The sequence below is a fragment of the Siphateles boraxobius genome, unplaced genomic scaffold (assembly GCF_051911475.1).
Source record: "Siphateles boraxobius isolate OS27281-9 unplaced genomic scaffold, OSU_SipBor_1 5, whole genome shotgun sequence".
Classification (NCBI taxonomy): domain Eukaryota; kingdom Metazoa; phylum Chordata; class Actinopteri; order Cypriniformes; family Leuciscidae; genus Siphateles; species Siphateles boraxobius.
The window spans coordinates 1841262-1864308 of record NW_027509141.1 but is presented as its reverse complement, the minus strand read 5'-3'; the positions used below and the strand labels follow the sequence as shown (position 1 = coordinate 1864308).

Sequence of the window (23047 nt, the reverse complement as noted above, 5' to 3'; positions counted from 1 at the left end):
GATGAATGGATGGATGAATGGGTGGATGGATGGATGGATGGATGGATGGATGGATGGGTGGATGGATGGATGAATGGGTGGATGGATGGATGGATGAATGGATGGATGGATGGGTGGATGGATGGATGAATGGGTGGATGGATGGATGGATGGATGGATGGGTGGATGGATGGATGGATGAATGGATGGATGGATGGATGGGTGGATGGATGGATGAATGGATGGATGGGTGGATGGATGGATGGATGGATGGATGGATGAATGGATGGATGAATGGATGAATGGATGGATGGATGGGTGGATGGATGGATGGGTGGATGGATGGGTGGATGGATGGATGGGTGGATGGATGGGTGGATGGATGGATGAATGGATGAATGGATGGATGGGTGGATGGATGGGTGGATGGATGGATGGATGTATTTTGTACCACCAGAGGTCTCTGTCAACCCAGAATTGTGATGTGTTACAGCAATTACTTACATATAGCCACTCATAATTAACCAATCCTTACTGACCCGGGGTCGCATAATATCTTGTTGGAAGCCAAACAGTTAATGGAAATAGTAGTATGGAAAAAAATACTATGGAAGTCAATGCATGGGGCCCATCAATATCATCTTTTGTGTTCAGCAGATGAAAAGAAATTCATACAGGTTTGGAACAACTTGAGGGTGAGTAAACGATGACAGAATTTTTAATTTTGGGTGATCTATCCGTTTAAGTTATCCCGTTAACTTTTCAGAAAAAAAGCCAGTTTGCGAGATGTAAACTCGCAACTGTGAGATAAAAAGTCACAATTATCTTTTAAATTGTTTTGTTTGGCGAAAACAAGATTTTTGGCCATGCCCTTTCCTGAAGCCATTGCTTCTTTTTAATTTTTTTATGCATTTATTACAATACCTTGTCTGTTCCATGAGCTGTAAATTAAAAATCTTTACGGTAATTAATTTGCTTGTGGTGTTGTGGCAGGGCTCAGATCAACCTTAAACCTTTTATTTTGTTGCGTCTGCCTATACCCGTAGACTCATGCAGGACATAACAATTGACATTGTGAAGTCATATCACAATTGACAATTCTTACATTTTTTATGGAATATTGCAATATTAATAAATGATTTATGTGAGCAAATTATTATTATTATTATTATTATTATTTTAAATCATTTGCCCTTGTGATCTTCAATCAAAATAACATCTCTTCCCTCGTGCAGTGACTTCTCTTCTCTGATGACGTGTTTACTTGCGGGAGGGCGGGGCAACCTGTCACTCACGTGAGATCCACCAATAGCAAACTAAAACCATCCAATCATTTCCGCATGGGCCAAATAAAGCCCCGTCCTGCATTTGTTCTTGTTCAAGAAGACTTTTAACTCGTTTTTGGAATAAAATGTCTAACTCGTTGCTAAGGTTTATTTCAAAGCTAAAAGTCTTTCCTAAATACACAAAAATGATTCTATCGTTATATAGTCAATTCTAGGCTAAGCTATATATTTTTTTTTAAATTGACATAATAGCATTTGTAAAGTATATTAATGATAAAAAGCTAACAATTCATGGATCCTAAATAGGCTATACAAAAAAATATATTTGCATAATTCGATTTTTTTAACTTATCTGCAATGGTGCAGAATAAAAATATTTTATCGTTATATAGGCAATTCTATAGCGTTTTTTTAAGTAAACATAAAAGCATTTGTAAAGTATCTAATATGAATGATAAAACGCAATAATAACTAATCGTTTTAAAAACCCAGTCGCGCATCAAGCCAGATCAGCCTGACGCAAATGCCGGGGATTCCCGCAGCTCAAGCCGCGTCACTGAGCGACGATCACCGCCCACAGACCCGGTGATCTCCGGCACTCCTCCACACAGCTGACTGACTGCAGTCATGTTTGCTCATGTATTAAATCAGCTATTTATTATAATATGAGTGGTCTCTGTAATGCTGTTTATGTTCCTATCCTAACCATTTTATAGGCAAGAGCTTAAACAGTTAAACGGACCGATTCCCCGTCCCTCCACACGCCCTGCTGTGAGAGCCGGAGAGGAAGGCGCTCCCCCCTGAGCTCAGACCGGAGAGGAAGGCTCTTATTCGGTCAGATGGCGTGCCGCAGTCCGCCCACGCGTTTCTCGCGCCCACACGGGCAGCGAAAGAGCGTCATTAACTCACCGCTCCTGCCAGCACAGCAGAGAGAGCCTAGACAACACAAGAGTTTCAAGAGTAGCCTATTTCAGTACAATCTCACATCTGTGGAATAAGGTCTAACAAGCACTGAAAACAAATATAGGCTAAATGTCCTGTTTGAGGCGTAAAGATACAGGTCTATAAATAGAACGAAAAGTTTGAACTGAGTTAAAAAGCAGTGCAAATCTGTAGATTCCGTCGATTCGGTTACTGAAGCTCAAGTTTCTTCTGGATCCTGAAGCTCAAGTTTCTTCTGGATTCTGTCTTGAACTCTCTCGAGGTGAGTAGTAGCCTACACAACTACTGATGTAGCCGACATTCAGCAATTACACTCTTAAAAACAAAGGTTCCTTATTGATATTTGATTCAATGAAGAACTTTTAACATTCATGGAACCTTTACACTGGACAAAAGGTACTTTATTGTGGAAATGGATTCTTTGGATTTTTAAAAATGTTCTTCATACTAAGAAAAAAGAATGTTTCTTTTAGAACGGTTCATTGAAAGGATCTTTGGGGAACTAAAAATGGTTCTTTATGACATCACTGTGAAACCCCCCATTTGGAACCTTTATTTTTAAGTGTGTAGGCTACTATCTTTATTATAAATGATCACAGGAAAACTAAAGTACAGTAGGCTTTAACAACAAAACTCAGCAACACCATTGCTGGCTATGAATGCCTTACACAAACTATGCTCATTATTTGTGAATTTTATGTAAGCTAAAAAAAAGAGATTTAGCCTGTATGTCTTACTATTACTGTAATTACTGACTGTGTTCCAATGTTTTTGCTAGGGAAAAAAATAGTTTTTGTCATTTTTTACTCACCCTCATGTCATTACAAACCAAATTTCCCACTGTATTATTGTAAATAAACACTTGTTGTTTGCCTTTAGCACTTTGGTTTCATCTGCTTGCACTGACATCGGTCCGAAGTCAGACCCCCATACACCTTAATAACGTAAGGGGCCTTCGTTCATCTTCACATTGTAAGTTCATTGCAGTGCTTCTGGGTTCTATGTCAGAATGCTGGTTCATTATTGGCCGATGCTGGTCACGTGTGCACAACGACATGTGTGTGATGCTGACGCGGAAACTGCCCAATAATGAGCCAGCATTCGGATGCAGAACCCGGAAGAGCTGCAATGTATTTACAACTCAAACAGCGTTGGAGACTGACGCAGACAAGAAGAAATTGTTGAATTAAGTCTTTTTTTTTTTTTGCGCATAAAAAGTGTTCTTGTCGCTTCATAACATTAAGGTTGAACCACTGTAGTCACATGGACTATTTCAACGATGTCTTTAACACCTTTCTGGACCTTGAAAGTTGCAATGATGTAGCTGCCTATTGCTGGTCCAGAAACCTGTCAGATTTCATCAAAAATATCTTAATTCGTGTTCAGAAGGTCTTATGGGCAGTGGTATAGTCGTACCCGAAAGGTCAAGGGTTTCCTTATACCCACTTAAAAAAGCACAAGGATATATAACAACATCGCTTTGTGACAGAACTTTCACACTTTCATTCATACATTCAGCCCGTCTTTGATGCCAAGCGACAGATCACTGTATCAAGTCACAAATGAAACTTACTATATAAAGCATAACGTCACAGAATTTGGCCATTTTTGACAAACTGTTGTTTATGGATCACAACTTATTTGTTGTTGTGTTTTCTAGTAAAAGTTCCAATAATAAGCTTTATGTAGTTGCTATGAAGGGCAAAGCTTTGTCTCCGCTAGCCTGCTAACTAACATTACAGTCTTGATGTAGTGTTGACAAAATGGGAATGTCTACGTCTTCAGGAGGTTTTGTGCGTATAGCCTGCATTGTACTCTGTCTGTCTCCTGTTCTCCATAAAATGTGCAGCGCACAGACAAATCTTGAGGTCAGAAGCTTCAGGAACAGTGTTAAAAATACAGTTTAACCTCTCTAAGTTTGTCAGCCTTAAGACAAACTTTTTCTGGGGTGTAAAAAACAGTGACAACAACTCTTCCTCTTTTCTAAAGCAGCCCGACATGGCCTCACTCTCTTTTGCCTGTTCCCAGGGTTTATGTAAATTTGAGGGTTTGTGATGTCATCAACCCCAGAAGAAGCTCGTTGTAGTCCCTACCAGCCATTTGTTGTAGTCCCAAAAAAGCAATTTCTTTAAAAGAAAATATCTCCCTTTGCGTTGAACTTTGAGCGTCGTAAAACACACTAACTAAAGTTAAAGAAGTGAAATGATAAAGGACCCCCTTACGTTTTAGATATTCTGAAGTCACACTGTGTGAATGAGATTTAAAAAAACTGAAAACAGTTCAAATTTGATCGCAACGGTCATTAATCGGCTGTCGGTCAACATGTCAAACTAATGTTGAAAAGACTTCAGATTTTAGCCTAGGATCAGAGGAATCTTTTAGGATTTAAAAAAATCGTCTCAAATCGTGGCAAAAATCGTAAAGTGTGAACCAGGCTTAAGTGTGAAGATAATTTTTAATAATCTAAAGAACCTTTTTCCACTATGAAGAACCTGTTGTGGAATGGAAAGTTTCCTTGGTTCTTCATGGAACCATAGATGCCTATAAATGAACCTTTATTTATAAGAGTCTCCATATTGTACTGTGGGAGGAGCAGAAGGAAATTTGACTGCACTGCAATTGGACTGAAAAACACTTGAAAATAAAAAATAGTTCCTGAAGCTCTAGTTTGGATCCAGCTTCTTATGCAGACATCAGAAGAGAAGACTTCAGATCCTGCCGGGACTTCAAATTATGTAAAATCTGAATCAACATATACCAATTCTACATTTTCTAAATATTTTAATCATTATTTTCTTAACTTAAATAATTACTTCAATGAGCATTTGTGAGCTCATGAGCTCAATGATCTTATTTATTACGGATAAATACACTCTTTATTACGAAACAACACAGCATTTTACATCAGCTCCATACTGAAACTCCATACTGATACCCAACCGTGATACTTTTATTCTCATATATTTATATTTTTATTTTTTATTCTTATAATTTGTAGTATTACGTTTCTTGTTGTATTTGTATTTGTATATGTCCACTGGAAGCCTCAGCACCAAAACAAATTCCTTGTGTGTGCAAGCACACTTGGCAATAAAGCTCTTTCTGATTCTGATTCTGATAAACTAAACAGATATTTTATATAATCAAGCTATGTAAAGTCTGTTCAGAAACTACAAGATCCACATTAATTATTCAAACTAACACTTTCTACTGCTGTTGATCAGACTTCGGTGACCTGAACAATTATATATAAAACTAGATTATTTAGCTAACTTTGCATGAAAAGTGTCAGCTGTTTGATATTCTTATTCCGTATGTTTTTATAGCAGGATGTCATCCTATTTCCTGTGCACACAACAGTTATACCACTCCCAGGATTTCATTTTCCACAATTTTTTTACTTGTTTACAAACTTCCAATAGTCTGGAGCCCCGTCTATATTTTACCGTAAGCTTGTGCACGGCCAAAAAAGCTGTCGGTCTGTTATGCTGATTTGTATTGCAAACTTTTTATTGTTATCGTAGAAATTTTACATTCATTATTGCAATAATAAGAACACTGATTAGTAGTGTGAATAGTTTTACAGTTTACTGCAATTTGAACAAAAAAAATGTACATTTTCAAAAATTATTGGAGTATGTTTTACAAGAAAGTACTATTATAGTCTTTCTACATCAAAATTGAATGTGTAAATCAATGTGTTACTTGCCATTTCTCTGTAATTATTTGTGAAATTTACTAGCATCTTACTGAAATTCTACACCTTTTTGTTTATATATATATATATAGTAACACTTTACAATAAAGTTCATTAGTTAACATAAGTTAATGTATTTACTAGCATGAATTAACATTTGAGTAATACATTTGTTACAGTATTTATTCATCTTTGTTAATGTTAGTTAATAAAAATACAGCTGTTCATTGTTTGTTCATGTTAGTTCACACAGTGCATTAACTAATGTTAACAAATACAACAATTGATTTTAATAACGTTTAAGTAAATGTTGAAATTAGTAATAACAAAGGTTAAAGCTGCAGTCCGTAACTTTTTTGGGTTAAAAATTATCCAAAATAAATTTTTGAGCAAGTACATAACCAGCCAGTGTTAAAAAAATATCTGCTTGCCTTAGCTCGATTCAAAACAGTAAGCTTGTAATAATGTTTTTAATTCCAGTGGAACTGGTGGATTTCAGTGGGAAATTCGAGCATGTCTTTGCGTCATTACGTCACATCTGTGCACATACAGAAGAGTCTCGGCTAGTAGGATATGAGTGTGAGGATGTTGGAGGTGGAGATTATAGCCTTTTCTCACAGCACTTGATATAATTAAACTTATCAATTTGATGGCGGCTCCAGAAAGGTTCAAATGACAATTACCAGTGACAACTGGAGATTCACCCGTAGTAAAATGCAAAAGACTTCGTTCGGACTTCGGAGTGGCTACAGAAAAAAAGAGACTGCAACCAGCCATGCGAAAACAAGGATAATATCGGAAGGGCATTAAATGTAGTCACGCACACGCGGATGTTGTTAACATTAACAATTTGAGAACAAAGTATAATTTGCACGGTTTGACGTGATATGATAAGCGATCGTTAGAGTTAATCAGCGCGATTTACTGCAATGCTTTTTTCCCCTTAGTTGGTCAGAACAAAAATGGATGTTACTTGTTCTGAGGACATTTTCCGGTGAAAATTCTTATGTTGGTCATACTTCCAAAAAGTATAATCTGTGATTCTGAATGACAGTATCCATCCGCGCTGTGCCGTGCCGAGGCACAACCCACGTAAAGTTGATCATTCCGCGAATAACTGCAATCGCAGATTTCGAACAAAGATGGCGACAAAGAGGAAAAACTACGGACTGCAGCTTTAATAAATGCCGAAGAAGTATTGCTCATTCTTAGTTTATGTTAACTAAGGTAGTTAACTAATGAACCTTATTGTAAAGTGTTACCATAGTATATAATATGTATGGTACTAATGACATGCTTTGTGGGAATCCTGTTGCAGTCATGTCACTTCCCCGGACGCTGGGCGAGTTGCAGCTCTACCGAGTTTTACAGAGAGCAAACCTTCTGATGTACTACGACACCTTCATCCAGCAGGGAGGTGATGATGTCCAACAGCTGTGCGAGGCGGGCGAAGAGGAGTTTCTCGAGATCATGGCACTAGTTGGCATGGCCACAAAACCCCTTCACGTGCGGCGCTTGCAGAAGGCCCTGCGCGACTGGGCATCGAACCCAGCGCTGTTCAACCAACCACTGGCCACCAGCGTGGCTCCCAGTGGAGTCCCTCTCCTCAGGATTGACAGCACCAGTTCTGCTGGCTCAACGCTTATGGGTGCAAGAAAATCTTTAAGCAATGGTCAGCCAGGCTCTCCATGTGAAAGAGAAGAGGTGGGGTCTTGCCTAACGCCGCTCAGAGATAACAGTCCGAGGAGTCCCTGTTCACAGGCGTCTCCTGTTCCTCCAGACCATCTCTACAGAGAAAAACTGTCCCCCATGGACCCTCACTGGCTCAGCCCTGAAATGTATGGAGCTGGTGAGTTAGATGAAGACCAGCCCATTCCCTCTATGCCTTTCGCTTGCCACTCGCGTCTTCTGGGTCCTCCTACGCCTAATTCTTCCTCCTCCTCTTCCTCTTCTGTGGTCTCTCCGTGGCCCGGAGGTCAGCTGGACACCGAGACCAATAAAGCCGTGGAGGAAAGCGTAGATCGGCTTCTGAGAACCATTCCGCAAGCCGATCAAACCGAGCTGAAGACGCTTTTGAGACTCAATAAGAAAATGGCCAAGACAGTGGGACACATTTTTAACCTGGAACCTCATGACAAGAACAAAGAGGAAGAGATACGCAAATACAGCCTGATCTACGGGCGCTTTGACTCCAAGAGGAGGGAAGGGAAACAGCTCACACATCACGAGGTTTGTTAAAGAGAACAGTTTGAAAAAGGTTGTGTCAAGACAAACGTTGTTGGCTTCGGAAAGCCAACAAGTTTAAAGTAGTTTAAAAAGCTTGACGGAGTTTTCCATTTCAAGTAGTTTTAAGTTTGAGGGTTTTAAGTTTTAAGCGTTTTTTAAGTTCCTCTATAGTCAATAATTTTAGGCATCGGATATTTGAACTAAGTGATGATAGCGATACATTCTATTTACACTTATATATAAAAGCTGCAGTTCTTTGCAATAAGTGCAAATAGTTGTTAGATCCGATGTATACTTATAAATAGTGGCACACCCCAATGTTGTTGTACATAAACCGTATGCAATAATAACAGTGTAAATTATTATATTTATTAAAATTATTAAATGGTTGCCACCTTATTGGGACAATATGCCCTCCCTACACCTACCCCTAAACTTACCCAAAAACACTTTATTGTTAAACACTTGTTAGGCACTTTATTTACACTTTTATCTTCATTATCGCACAGCTTCAATTTTATTGAAAATAAATGCCTTTCTGGTCTGATATGTGATGGGAAAAGAGAGAAGATCGAGTTTGGCAAAAGGTGGACTCGAACTCGGGTCAATCATGTCAAAAGGTGTGTGTCTTTTTTAATCTTAAATAGCTTTAAATAGGAGTTAGTGTAAATAGCCTTTGCCAGCAACACAGGCTATTACACCTAGTGTAAATAGACACTACAATACTTGTATCCTTAAATCTTTGATCACCAAAATGACATATTTAAATGTTTTTTTCCCCCCTGAAAAACATTTCTTCATGTCTCAAAATAGCTTGAATGTAACACTACACCCTTGCTCATTTAGTATACACAGATTCATGAATATGCAAATTAGCCCCGCCTCCACTCACTCACACCAACTCAGAGATCCACTCGGTCGGTCAACTTTACTGTTGTAAACCTGCACAATGGTATTACTCTTTACAACTTCAGATACATAATGGTAATTAATATGATTAGCCTTTTGCTTGACTACGTTATCAAACAGCTAATAATGTGTTGCTAATGATACACAAACCATGTTCCCCTTTCGTATCTCAGAGTCTGACAGCTGCCTTCTAACAATCAGTATCCTAAGAAAGTCTTTGAACTTCAGAACGTCAATGGAGAAAGGCATATAGTTCATAACATCGTACTATACATTATACCAGTAAAGATGTTGTACACTGGGGACGTTGTCATGTCTGCAGAAATAGAGTAATCAGTGTATGTGTAGTGAGTCAGCGCCCTTATCAGTGCCCAAATTATTGTACACGATATCCTGATTCACGCTCTAGGAAGCTAGGGAATTGACTGAGACGCAGCCTAGGTGTAAAGAGGGCCTAAGAAAACATTTTTTGATTACAAATCTATTTAAAACTTGAAGAAAAAAAGACAGAAAAAAAACAACAACATTGATTTAGATGAGTACAGTAATGCAACTATTTCATTTTCAGTCTTTGCATGTGTTTTTCCAACTTAAAGTAAATTTATGATACATTTTAAAGATAACTGCAACTCCTAGATTCTTCTACAATTCGACCATTTTAAAATATGAGATGTTGTACATATAAAAAAAATTACAGCAGTTTACGTTGTTTAATGCATTGTGTAGATGGTAGTTTTTGCATGATTTAAGCACTTTCATAGAGCTCAGATGATCCACTAAAATTAAATGAAATTGTTGATTCTCATATTTCCACTTTTAGATGCTCATCAATGAGGCGGCGGCTCAATTCTGCATCCGGGACAACGCTCTGCTGTTACGCAGAGTTGAGCTCTTCTCATTGGCACGACAAGTGGCGAGAGAATGTGCCTACACCTCGACATTTAAACATCACAGGTCAGGAATGAATCTTACTGTGACATTTACTTTTTTCAAGATTTGTATTTTGCATTTTGATGAGGTGGTTGCATACGTTGTTAAATATATTTGAATTTTATAGATACAGACATACAGATGAAAATATACAGCTCTAGAAAAAATTAAGAGACAAAATTACCAGTTTCTCTGCATTTACAATTTTTGGTATGTGTTTGAGTAAAATTAACTTACTCGTTTTTTTCATGTAAACTATTGAAAACATTTCTCCCAAATTCCCAAAAAAAAAAAAAAAACACTGTCTGGTTGAAGTGTTTACAGACCTCGAATAATGGAAAAGGAAGTGTTCAGAAATCATCTTGCATCGTCTCCATCAGCCTTTCACTTTCCTGATGTGACTTTATGCCATTTCTGGAGCAAAAGTTTTGTTTGATGGCTTTGTTTGATGCGTGTGGCCATCCATCTTCCTCTTGATCATATTCCAGAGGTTTTCAGTGGGGTTCAGGTCTAGAGATTGGGCTGGTGGTCCTCTATCCACACCTGGAGTCACATGAAACGTTCTCCTGGGGGAATCTCATTGGGTAACATTGTCAGAGCAGAAGGAAGCAGGTGTTCTTCCAGGTTAACCTTGTACATTACTTCATTCATCTTTTCAGCCTGATGAGTCCCGTTCTCAGCTTTGCTTTGACAGAAACATCGAGAGGCCTATAAGCCACGGTGTCTTGCACCCAGTTTGAAATTTTGTGGAGGACCGGTGATGATCTGGTGGTACTTAAAGGGATAGTTCACCCAAAAATGAAAATTCTGTCATTAATTACTCGCCCTCATGTTGTTTCAAACCCGTGAAATGTTTTGATGAAATATGAGAGTTTTCTGTCCTTTCATTGACAGCTTCGCAACTACCACTTTAACACTTCAAAAAATTCATGAAGAGATCATAAAACTAATCCATATGAATTAAGCAGTTCTTAATTTGTGTTCCGAAGATGAACGAAACTCTTTCAGGTTTGGAACGACATGAAGGCGAGTAATTAATGTCAGAATTTTCATTTTTGGGTGAACTATCCCTTTAAATAAGGCTGAATCAGACAGATTGTGAAGACCCAGCCCAATCTCCAGACCTGACCCCAATTTAAAATCTCTGGAGTGTGATGTGAAGGATTGGTGGAGAGCATGATGCATTCCAAGATGCATGAAAGCTGGGATTGGGTTATTCCACCAAATCTTGATTTCCAAACTTTTCCATATATTAAACTGTTAGTATTGCTTAAAAATTAGTAAGATCTTTTCTTCTCTTTGCACTCTTTTTTTTTTTTTTTTTTTGACACTTGTGTAATTTTCTGCAAATAAATGCATTAAATGACAGTATTTTTATTTGGAATTTGGGAGAAATGTTGTGAGTAGCTTGTAGAAAAAAAATCATCCATTTTATTCAACCACATGCCTATAAACAGTAAATCCAGAGAAACTGATCATTCTTGTAATAGTCTCTTATTTCCAAAGTTATACGCAAAATCTTTAGATTTCATGACCAGTAGGTAGCGCTGTCTCCAAACTGCTCAGGTAACCTCCCTCAGGTCTTGGTTGTGATGACATAAGTTTTATTTCATTATGAAGATTGTGAAGATTCGTTGTGAAGATACCCTCATGTAATTTTTAGTGTGCTTTCTGTTGAATTATTTGAATCATTACATGATAGGGGTTTGATTATATCAAACAGCTTTGAAGATGATATGAGCTAAATTTGGTGAAGATGGACTTGATGAACGCTGAGTGTTTTTCAGAAAAGTGTTTGACTTGGCACAAGTAATTATGTGCCAAAATAGTTATGTTTCAGACCATACGGTGCAAAGACATGATCAAAAACAGAAGTGCCAATTTTAACTGTTGGTGGAGCTACACGATTTAAGATAAAGACCACAAATTTGAAGATTTAACTATTTACCTTACAGTTATTTGCATTTACTGTGTTCAGTTGTTTATCCAACAGATTCATCAGAAATAATATGAAATTGGAATTTTAGTTTGAAGGACGGAATTCATAAAAATTATTCTTATTTAAAGAGGTGTAGAATAACATACAAAATCAGCGTGTCAGACTTATCAATTTCTTTCAAAGACATTAAATAAGTTATCTGGACGAGAGTAATTTATTGCAGTGTAGCAAATACTTTTGAACCAATGTTACCTTTTTGCATTTTTACATTATAAATTCTTGTCCCAATGTACTGTTTGTATATATATATATGAAAATAGTCTAATAAATGCATCTGACAGAATCTTTCAACTCGTAGAGGAAAAATAGATTTGTATAATTTGACATTTGACTTAAAAGCTTAACGTTACTGAGTTATTATGACTGCGAGCCAATCCGCCCCCATATTTGTCCTTGAATATTGAATAGAATGAGTGTTTGACTTCATTACTGTGACTTTTTTTGAATTCTGAGCTGGGAATCTGAGCTGAGTTTGTTATATTATTATCTCAGGACATACTCAGATGATTGTACTCCCTCTGTTGACTGTACAGCTCAGAAGAGAATCAAGCTTGATGTAAGTACATCAAGATATGTGTCTGTTTATACATCTGCATTAAAAGGTATACAAGCCTTCAAGAAATATGCTCAGGTGAAGTATTTATAAAATGATTAGATAGGTAATAGGATACCTAGTCATTGCTCAATGAAAGATAGAAAGTTACTTTAGCTATACATGGGATGTCAAATAGAGACCTGCGCAGGACGGATTTATCATGAATAAATGTCACATCCTCCCACTCAAACCCGAAGGCGAAAAAACAGATTTTTCCAGTACGTCCATGAAATTTACATGAAACGGTTTAAAGTTACGTGTCACCTAGCCACAACATTACCATCCCAGCATAAATGCTCCCGATAAATTATTTGTTATCAAAGCATCTACATTCACGAACCTGTTATTTTCCGCAGAAAAGCAAGCATATACTGCGTGTGTGTTTATGATCGCTCCCTTTATAATCACAAAGTTTGTTATAATGGGAGGATTCGCAAGCGTACAGCACTGAACAAAAACTCCTGCGTTTTCAGTGGTGAGGGGATTCTAGCTTAAACACCTCTGATTGGCCACTGCGTTCAAGAAATCAACAGATATGTCTGTGATTGGCTACATTAGTCAAGGCTGCAAAAAACACGTTGTAAATAGAAACCTTTTGATGCTCTCCAGAGCACAAATACAAATACACACTGGATCGCTTGCCAAATCTGTTTTGCTAATATGCTATTATTATGTCGAAAACTGATCCTAGACCTGCAGTTATCCATAACAGTTGCCCAGTTACACATGGGCAGCTTGGCTTGCTCCTGTAAATCATTGTTACTTTATTTTAGCTGTTCTTGTAGCTTTTATGCAATAGATAAATAACAATTTATTTGCATTAATTTTATTTCTTAGATATTTTTGTTGCGGGAGTCCCACAAGTATTTTTATTCTCCCCCAATCGCCCATCAAATCTTGTCCCGTGTCGCACTCCGTTGCGTCGGGTCCCAAGGTAGTCCCACGGGAGTGCAGGTCTCTAGTGTCAAAATTCAAAGTCCTGGACTCCTTTTGAAATATTGATATTATAACGATATCTGTAACTTTATCAAACAGGTTGAAATATTCAGTGTTGGGGTAACGCATTACGAGTAACATGCATTATGTAATCAGATTACTTTTTTGATGTAATTAGTAATGTAATGTTTTAATTTGCTTAAAAGCACTGAATTAAAATTCTCTTCTCCATAACGTAGTCACTTAAACATGCACACTCATGCATACACGCAAACAGATTACAAAACACATTACTTTTCGGTTATACAGTATGTTATATAACCCATAGTGTTAAGAAAGCTTATGTATAGCGTACATCGCTCTAAGGATCAGGAAATATTCAAAGTGCTCAGAATAATAATATTCATATGTGTTTTTACTGAAGGTGGGTGTTATATAGACTTTGTTGTTGAATACATTACTGCATTGAACACTTGCTAAAAAAAACTTTTAAAAAAACACCTACAAGGCCTCAAAGAGAGCGAGTCTCAGCCAGCTGAGAGAAATAAACGCAAAAGTAACGTCACACATTACTTTACATAAAATGGAAGAAAGTAACGTAATTTGTTATTTTTGGGGGAGTAACAGAATATTGTAATGCAAGGTAAAAAGTAACTCTCCCCAACACTGGAAATATTTATATTGAAACAAATTAACTACTGTTACAAAACACATAATACTAACATGTTACAGGTCACAGATTCGGACAGGCTGTCTAAGGACCCAGTAGCCAATAGTGACATCAGATCTACAGCAGATGACAACAGCCTCTCTGGAGAAAGTCTAGATAGTTTAACACAAGGTAAGAATTTTTATTATTATTATTTTGACTGCAGTGTTTGTCAGTAAATCCTAGACATGTAACCCCAAAACCATCATTGTCCCACATTCTGTGCAAATGCCATGCAGGGCCACTTCACACATAAAGTGGGTTACTTTGACGTAAAAATCATGCAAGATTTTCCAAATTTGTGTCCATTCATACTCGTGTCAGTGTGAAACATTGCTGAAAGAAACCGTAACATATGATTGAGAGGCATGTTTGTCTTATTGTATGTGTCTTGATAGATATCAGCCCTCAGTTGCACCCGTCCTCATCCCCCCACCCCCCCACCGACACCACTGGCCTCATCACCTGGAGTCGCCAGCTCATGCAGCAAACTCTCATGGATGAGGGCCTCAGATTGGCTAGAATGGTGTCACGTGACCACGCAAGCAAAGTCAGCCTAGGGTCAGAAAAGAGACAGATTTCAGGTGAATTCTGTGATGTTTTATAACATAAACCACGCTTTTCATGCACCTACCCTGAATAGGGAACAAAACATAGCTTAAACTTAAATTGCCAAAAAAAGAGATGTTTATACCATCAGATGATTATCTACCTCAATAGGTAAACCGTAAATAAGCTGTTCATTTGTTTGATAACAGTTTATTTTAAGGGGGTGTAGTTAAGCTATATATACTTAAAAACAGTAAAACATACATTATTGCAATGTAACTAATCCTAAAACTTAACCCTATAGTAAAGTACATGTACACTGTTAAGATGAGAAGGTTCTAATTAGAATCTAAAAGGTTCTGTCAGGCGCTTCATATATAGAACCTTTAGAGGTTCCCATCATGGGATCAGTTTATGGATTTAGTTTTAATTCTTTCATTTTATTACAATAATTTTTTTCATTTTGATTAAATTGTATGAATTAAACAGTATGTCAACATACGTTATTACTTGAAAAAAATTGAAATAACCTGTTAAACATGAAAGTAGTATGCAATCATTTAAGACACATTTTTTACTAATACAGAACCTTTTTGGGTTCTTTATAATTAAGTCAGTACCATAAGGATCTGTTCACCTTAATCTTATGCCTGGTTCAGATTACACGATTTTAGCCCGATTTTGGCACGATCCGTTTGACGTAGGGTCTCGTGGGGATTCGTAAACGACAACGGGCGTCGGGACGCAAGATTCGATCGCATCATCTCGTATAGTGTGTCATAGTGGGCGACAACCTACGTCGCGTCTGCGATGCTTCACGACATCACGACAAAAAGACTAGCATGTTTAATTTTTTAAACGGTCGTCCACGACGGGTTCCGTCACATGAATGAGGTTGACCAATAGGAGCACAGAAGCTTTTCCGTACACAACTTTCAAAAATGATGAAACGAAAGAGAGACGATGGTGCTACTAGGTGGAGTTATGACATGGAGGAAAGGTTCGTAAGAAAACAATATTTTACCTCAAGTTCTCTTTGGAGGATTGACAGCCCATACTGTCCTCTTCGAGCAATCCAGGAACGTGTCCATTGTCGGGTTTTCTTTCTTTTTTTAAGTTTTCTGAACACAGGACAGCCAATACAACACTCGCCGCTTCATCCATTGTTTGTTTACGTTCGTTTCCCGGAAGTCACTCGCTAGTTTCGCCTTCTCAATGACATCACGTGCATCGTTAAAGACGGCACGCGATGACTGGTCAGGAAGCAACGTGTAGTCTGACATGTTTCTTGTCCACGACACGACAAGATTTTAGGAGTCAAAATCGCGTAATCTGACACAATGACTATCGTAAAAGACAAAAAAATTGTGTAATCTGAACCAGGCATTAAAGGGTTAGTTCACACACTAATGAAAATTCTGTCATTAATTACTCACCCTCATGTCGTTTCCAACCCGTAAGACCTTTGTTCATCTTCGGAACAAAAATGTATATAGTTTTTGATGAAATCCGAGAGGATTCTGAAACTGTGATGGGTGTCTGAGGCTGGGATTGAACTCTGGTCAAGTCGACTGAACTGCTTCTTTACCACTGGGCTATTGTGGATGACAAACAGCAGATGGACCTAAGGTCTACCTCCACCAGAATTACTGTTACCTTGATATTTTGGTAGACCCGTAACAAAGTCCAATGATATGTGGGAATATGTATAAGTAAAGAGCTGCTTGAGTCTGTCCAATACGTGATCAGCCCTTTCGGTCCACTTAAATGGGCTTGATGTCTTCTTGGTAAGGGCGGTCAGGGGTTCTGCAATAGCACTAAAGTTCCTAATGAACCTTCTATAAAAATGGGCAAATCCCAGAAAACGTTGGACCTCTTTGACGGAGCCTGGTTGGGGCCAGTACAGAACCGCCTAAATTTTGCCAGGATCCATCTGGACATTGCCACTAGAGACAATGAATCCCAGATAAGCGACAGTGGGGACATGAAATTCACTCTTCTCTAGTTTGACAAATAGTCCATTCCTAAGCAGTTGAGATAGGATGATTTGGACATGTTGGACATGCTCTTGATAACAACGAGAGAAGATTAGAATGTCATCAAGATAAACAAATACAAACTTGTTTAGCATATCACTTACCACATCATTAATAAGTGCCTGAAAACGGCTGGAGCATTGACTAGCCCAAAGGGCATTACCTGATACTCATAGTGGCCATTAGGAGTGTTAAAAGCTGTATTCCACTCGAAGGTCTAACTTTGTGAAAATGGTCACCCCTTGTAAGAGTTCAAAGGCCATGGTCATTAGTGGCAGTGGGTAGCGGTTCTTTACCGTGATGCAATTAAGACCCCGGTAATCAATACAAGGCCGAAGACCGCCATCCTTCTTCCCAACAAAAAAGAAGCCAGCCCCTGTCGGCGACGTAGATGGATGGATGAATCCGCTTTAAAGAGCATCATTGATATATTACTCGATGGCAGCTCTTTTTGGGGCAGAAAGGGAAAAAAGTCTCCCTCGAGGAGGGCAGGTTCCCAAGAGCAGATCTATTGCACAGTCATACGGCCTATGGGGTGGCAGAAAGTATGCACAGGTCTTGTTGAAGACTTCACAGAGGTCTGCATATTCTGAGGGGACTCGAGACAGCTCAGGAGGATGCACCGGGACTCTGGAGGCCACAGGTTTAAGCTTGGGAATAGTTAGTACCTCTGTGGATTGGCCTGGTGGCTTGAGAGGAATGGGACGGCAACTTGAAGGTGGTTGGTCGTGAATCAGTGGGTGTCTTCAGCAACTCGGAAAAATAACAGAGAGAGAGGGACCTGAAATACCACAATTAGTGCCCCAAGCAGTTACTACCCTAGCGGTCCAATCTATATGTGGATTGTGAAGGGATAACCATGGGAAGCCAAGAATTAAAGGGAACTTGATGAATGCATCAAGAAAAACTGTATCTTCTCATTATGACAACCAATTTGGAGATGAAGGGGTGTAGTGCACTGGCTTACCTGAACAGATCACAGGGGTCTCCCTTCCAATGTGGTTATGGTCAGGGGTTCTTAAAGAGAGATGGGCTGAACTCTCAAGTGTCTGGCCAAAGTAAAGTCTATAAAATTTCCAGCAACCCCTGAATCAAGGAAGGCCAGGAGCTTAATCCGGGTTACCCCAGTGCAGTGAAACGTCGAGTGAAACACCGGAAGCTGCTGGTTGGGGAAAGGTGATTACTCTCGTCCCAGCCCCACTCTTCTTGGACGAGAGTTGTCTTTTCACTTTAACTCGGTACAGTTGGACCTGAAGTGGTCTGGCTTTCCACAGTACAAGCAGCATTTCTCCCTCATGCGTCGACAATCTGGCCCTTCCCAACTGCATGTGTTCCTCGAAATTCATGGGAAGTGGAGGGGATTCAATGGCACTGCTAGAAACTTGGGGCTCAGGCAGCCTGACCTCCCCACGGGGTTCCCGTCTGTGGAAGTGTCTGCAAAAAATATTTCGATTTTTTTTGAGCTCTTGATACTCAGTGATACTAACAGTAACGACGGTGTCGGTTTTACCTCATCAATCTCATCAAAGTGGATTTGCTTTGTCAGCAGAAAACAGCGTCTTCTCCACATGAACAACACGAACCAAACTCTTCCTCTCTCAGATAAACTACAGTGTTTGAGCGTCAAAGTAGACGTTGTTCACGGCAGCCGATGAGGAACATAGACTGATATTATGCAAATCTGTTACAAACCTAAGCAGATTCAGCAGGTAGGTAGACTGGAATTACTGACGAATCGTTTCAGTTCACAATCACTTCTTTCTTTTGAGAGACAAAAAATCAAAAACAACTCAAAAAATGTATCTGTACTTTGATCTTTGAAACTTTGCTGACCTTTTACATTCATAAACAGCTCTATTACATACATCTCATATATAACTCATATAGTTCCAAACGCTCAAGACTTTCGTTCATCTTCAGAAAATAAATGAAGATGTTTTTGATAAAATCTGAGAGATTTCAGTCCCTCCATAGACCGCTAAGCAATTAAGCAATTTGTTCATCATATAAAGCGATCAAATCTCTTCAGAAAATTTGGACTAAACCACTCAATTCATATAGATTAGTTTTACAATCTCTTTAGGAACTTTTTGAAGTGTTAAAAAGGTAGTTGCTGTCAATGGAGGGACAGAAATCTCTCAGTTTACATCAAAAAGATATTAATTTGTGTTCTGAAGATGAACAAAGGTCTTACAGGAACGACATGAGGGTGAGAAATTAATGACAGAATTTTCCTTTTTGGGTGAACTAACCCTTTAACTAATGTTAACATATGAGATTGTATTGTTTAAGTGTTACTGAAATGTCCTTTAAAGGCTGCGGGTTCGCTATGATTAATTTTTACTAGAGATGATAGTGAAGAGACTAACACACCTTGAAGTGTCAGAGGAATGTACAGAAGAACAGTGACAAATGGATTTATTGTACTTATCTGGTTAGCTAATTTTGCTCATTTTGGATGGGATTAATCAGAGATTGTCAATAAAATTGAGAAGCTCTTGCAGAGGCAAACATCTCAGTCAGACATCGTCATTAAGGACTGCAGAATAAAAGAGAAATGAGAAGAGATGTGTTTGGGCGGAGGGGCCACAGGAAGTGTGTGTGGGTGATAAACTGGAGCCCCTCTTCCCTGTCTGACGTCAAAGCTCATGAAAATGTGTGAGTGGAGGGCGGATGGATGGATGGAGAGAAAGAGGGGGTGAATGAGTAGGAGGGAGTGAGAAGGGCGTCGCTTTGACTCAGAGAGACAGAGTAAAAATAAACCATGTGGGCAGTGAAAGGATGCAGTCGCTCTCTCTCTCTCTCTCTCTCTCTCTCTCTCTCTCTCTCTTAATGAGCAAACTCACTAGTGCTTCAGTTCAGTGGCCAAAACTGAGCTTTCTTGGTATTTTTTGTTCTCTCCTTCAAGTGAAAAAGCAAGTTCCTCATTTCATTGCACTGTCAATCATTCTGCACTTACATTCCTTAGCATTGTTCTGCCTTCACATAAAAATGTGTACTAAAAACGGATAAGATTTTCCTTTGCGATTATTTGTGTACAGATGATAACGTTGTCAAAACAATCCCCATTCACACGGTTCTGCAAAAAACGACTAAAAACGCTGTATTCTGCATCCAAGCCAGTAGTTGGCGATGTCACTTTGTGAAGAAACACTACGAGTGATGCAGGTACTAGTTATGTTTAACACAGGCTTTATTTGACTCATAAATTGAAAACCCCTTTATAAAACCCCATACGTAAATCTTGAAGGAACCAGCGACAAATCAGCCTTCTGGGTTCTGACATCATCCTTGCTCCACTCTAGACCTCACGTAGCTCCGCCCCTTTTCAGCGCTGCGCTCTTTGTATTCTGTTTTCCAGTTTGTATTTCTATGGCATGAAGGTGTTATCTTACGGATTTATAAATTAACGGCTCGTTTTAATAACTTCCCGGTCTATTGACATCCGTTATCCGCTTCAAACATTACAATGCTCATGATAACTTTCATTAACTCTGCAACAAGAAAAATCCACTTCACCGGCTAAAGCGATGCCATATAGAAATATATAAAGCTGCCACAAAAAGTTCAAAGACAAAATACTAAAGATGGCTGCGCGATTGTTTCTCTGGCGCATAAGGTCTTATTGACTGAAAACATAATATGCATGACATCACTGTTTTCACAAATTAGTGTTTTTGTAGTTTACACAGAGACGATAACGGTATCATTTTCAAAAACTTGCACTTTAAAACTTGTTTTCAGCCCCTCAAAATGCCAGTAGCACCTCAATGCAGTACATGAGATCCACGGGGAGGAGTCGAAACAAGATCCAAGGGGTGGAGATGGGTAGGATTAGGGTTGGGTTTAGGGATTAGGGGTGTGTTTAGGGATCAGGGGGCGGAGTTGGCTAAGTTTAGGTGTATGTAAGGTGGGAGGAGTTGGATCTGGATCCGACCACTCCCCGTGGATTTCATGTTCCGCAGTGAGAACCATCTCCAAAATGCAGTTGTCGTGTAAATGAACGGCCAAAACGCATAAGATGCGTTTTATGGTTTTAGTTGAAAACGATGTCACGTAAACGGCGCTTATTACAGTTTTGTCCTGTGAATTCTTATTGTAAGACACTTAATACACTTTTGTACATTTGAAAATGGCATTGTAGTGTTGACTTCGAAAATTTAGATATTTGAAAACGATGACGCTCGTTTAGTTATGACGCATATTACCAATAGATATCTGTTTTTACCGATATTTGCCCGCTATTTACTTGTATGTGTTGCTAAAGATAAATGTTTCACTGTTCAATCGTCCTATTACATTTCTGCAAAGATAAGAGAAAATGTACTCGAATGCTGTCCTGCATCAAAACAGCGATTGAGTGTAATTTGATTCTCAACAAAATCAATAAAATGATTGTGCCAGAAGAATAGTGTGAGATCTTTATTATATCTGGTCTCTCGGTCTAATTTCAGTGAGCTTTTATTAAATTTTACGCATGTGCAGTAAGATGATTTGAACGTGTTCAATTTGAACAAGCAACTTAGAAAACGCTAGTGTGGACATAGAGCTTTTTTTGGAAGATTTTTTTTTTTTCAAATTAGACGAAGCCTTAGTGTCAGTGTTTAATCAATCACATGTCTATAAAAGCATAATCACGTCAATAATAACACAAGTAGAAATGCAATGAGCTCTCAGCGGACTCTTGATAACTCTTTACATCAATGTGCAGGACAATCCTGACAATCAACTCTCTTGCTTGTTGTTTTCAATAGGAATGTGTCGCTTTCAAACGCAATTTACTCATTAAAGTTAAGTCATTGAAACCTTTAAGAGCATCAGTGTGAGCAAGCATATAACAATTGACATGTAATACTGTAAAGTACTGTATTGTGCTCCTAACCCTTTTGATAGTCAAAAATGACTCGCATTTAAATTAAAGTAACTTTGTTTATATTCTTGTAGATACGGAGGAGAAGGTGTCCGAGAGGAGAGGATCAAGTAACAGAAGCATCAGTCCAGCGAACACCAAAGACTATCCATAATAATCGACATTCTGCAAGTCTCTGTGTTGAACTCAGGTCGGATATCATGCAGCCGTGGTGTTCGGTTCGCTACGCTCATTAGTTCTGTTCGATATTTTAGAACTTGTGTTCTAAACGTTTAGAAACATGTCTTTTAAAATGAAATTTAAAGAAAATGCAGGTTAGAGCAAACAACGTGTTACAAATACATTTCATTTTCTTGGTCAGGATATTTTGACTTGACAGACAATGGTGCTAATTTTTATAAAAAAATAAAACCATAATTTATTAGGATAAATGGCATGCTTCTCGTTTGAAGAGCTGTAAAAAATTAGGATGTAGATTTCAGTAAGAGTGAAGAAAACTCAGAAAGAGTTTTAAACAAAAGTTCATGAGGTGTGTATTCATTGAATCCAACCAATCACAATGCTAGAATACGCTTTATATAAACACTTTATTATGTACAGCGGGCAAAAAATGTTAGCCTTTACATGTTTTGGATTATGAAATTGACTGAATTGAGAAACCCTGACACTATTTACTTATACTGATGCAGTGAATATTAATATATCACCTCTAAATCCTCATACTTTAGTTGATTTCCAAAGTTACAACAATATGTAAATGATTCAAATGAATCATGGGAAGAATAGTATTTTCACTGTTTAAAGGTTGAATGGCTATAATGATTATCTGCTTTACAGCTCCAATATTAGAAATATATCTGTGGCCTCTTTAATGACAGAGTATTTATTTTTTTGATTCCTCAATAAATTATATTGTAATGTTTCTGTTTTACGTCTTGAGACTGTTACTTGCTAATAGTGTAAAAATATAGAAACTTTGTTTTACGACATGGAAATTATTGCTGATATTTACTCTTTTTTTTCCTCATATGCTGCTTTTTGTCCGTCTCAAGGAGTTAGAGTACTGCATATGAAAATGTATATAGAATTTTGAGGTTTCTGTCTCATTTGTGACACACTGATCCACCACCCACTCGCCCCAGTCTCATCTCAGCAAACCCAGACAGATGATGCCTGTGATTCACTGGCCCGATCCTGACATCATCATCAGCAATCTCACACATGGGGGAGTGTTTTGGAAACTTGTCTTAATTGTTTCAATTCTGAAAAATTCACCTTTCCTGGATTAATCAATCTGTAATCATTAAATTGATGCAATGTGCCTGTAAAGACCAGTGATTGAAGGGAAAGGCAAATATTTAAATTCTGTCATCATTCAATTACC

General features: G+C 38.3%; 1 protein-coding gene across 2 annotated transcripts; it reads left to right on the top strand.

The window, feature by feature from the left end:
• Window positions 1-1837: 1837 nt before the first annotated feature.
• On the top strand, window positions 1838-22594 carry nab2 (NGFI-A binding protein 2 (EGR1 binding protein 2)). Of its 2 annotated transcripts, XM_077204402.1 has the most exons (7): window positions 1838-2469; window positions 7223-8133; window positions 9860-9993; window positions 12461-12524; window positions 14232-14340; window positions 14607-14792; window positions 21738-22594. In XM_077204402.1, exons 2-7 carry the CDS (start codon window positions 7225-7227, stop codon window positions 21815-21817), a joined length of 1482 nt encoding a protein of 493 aa, XP_077060517.1. In that variant the 5' UTR covers window positions 1838-2469; window positions 7223-7224; the 3' UTR covers window positions 21818-22594. The 2 variants fall into 2 exon arrangements, with proteins under 2 accessions (XP_077060517.1, XP_077060518.1); XM_077204403.1 differs by lacking the exon at window positions 14607-14792 and having other exon boundaries at window positions 2147-2469.
• Window positions 22595-23047: the final 453 nt, after the last annotated feature.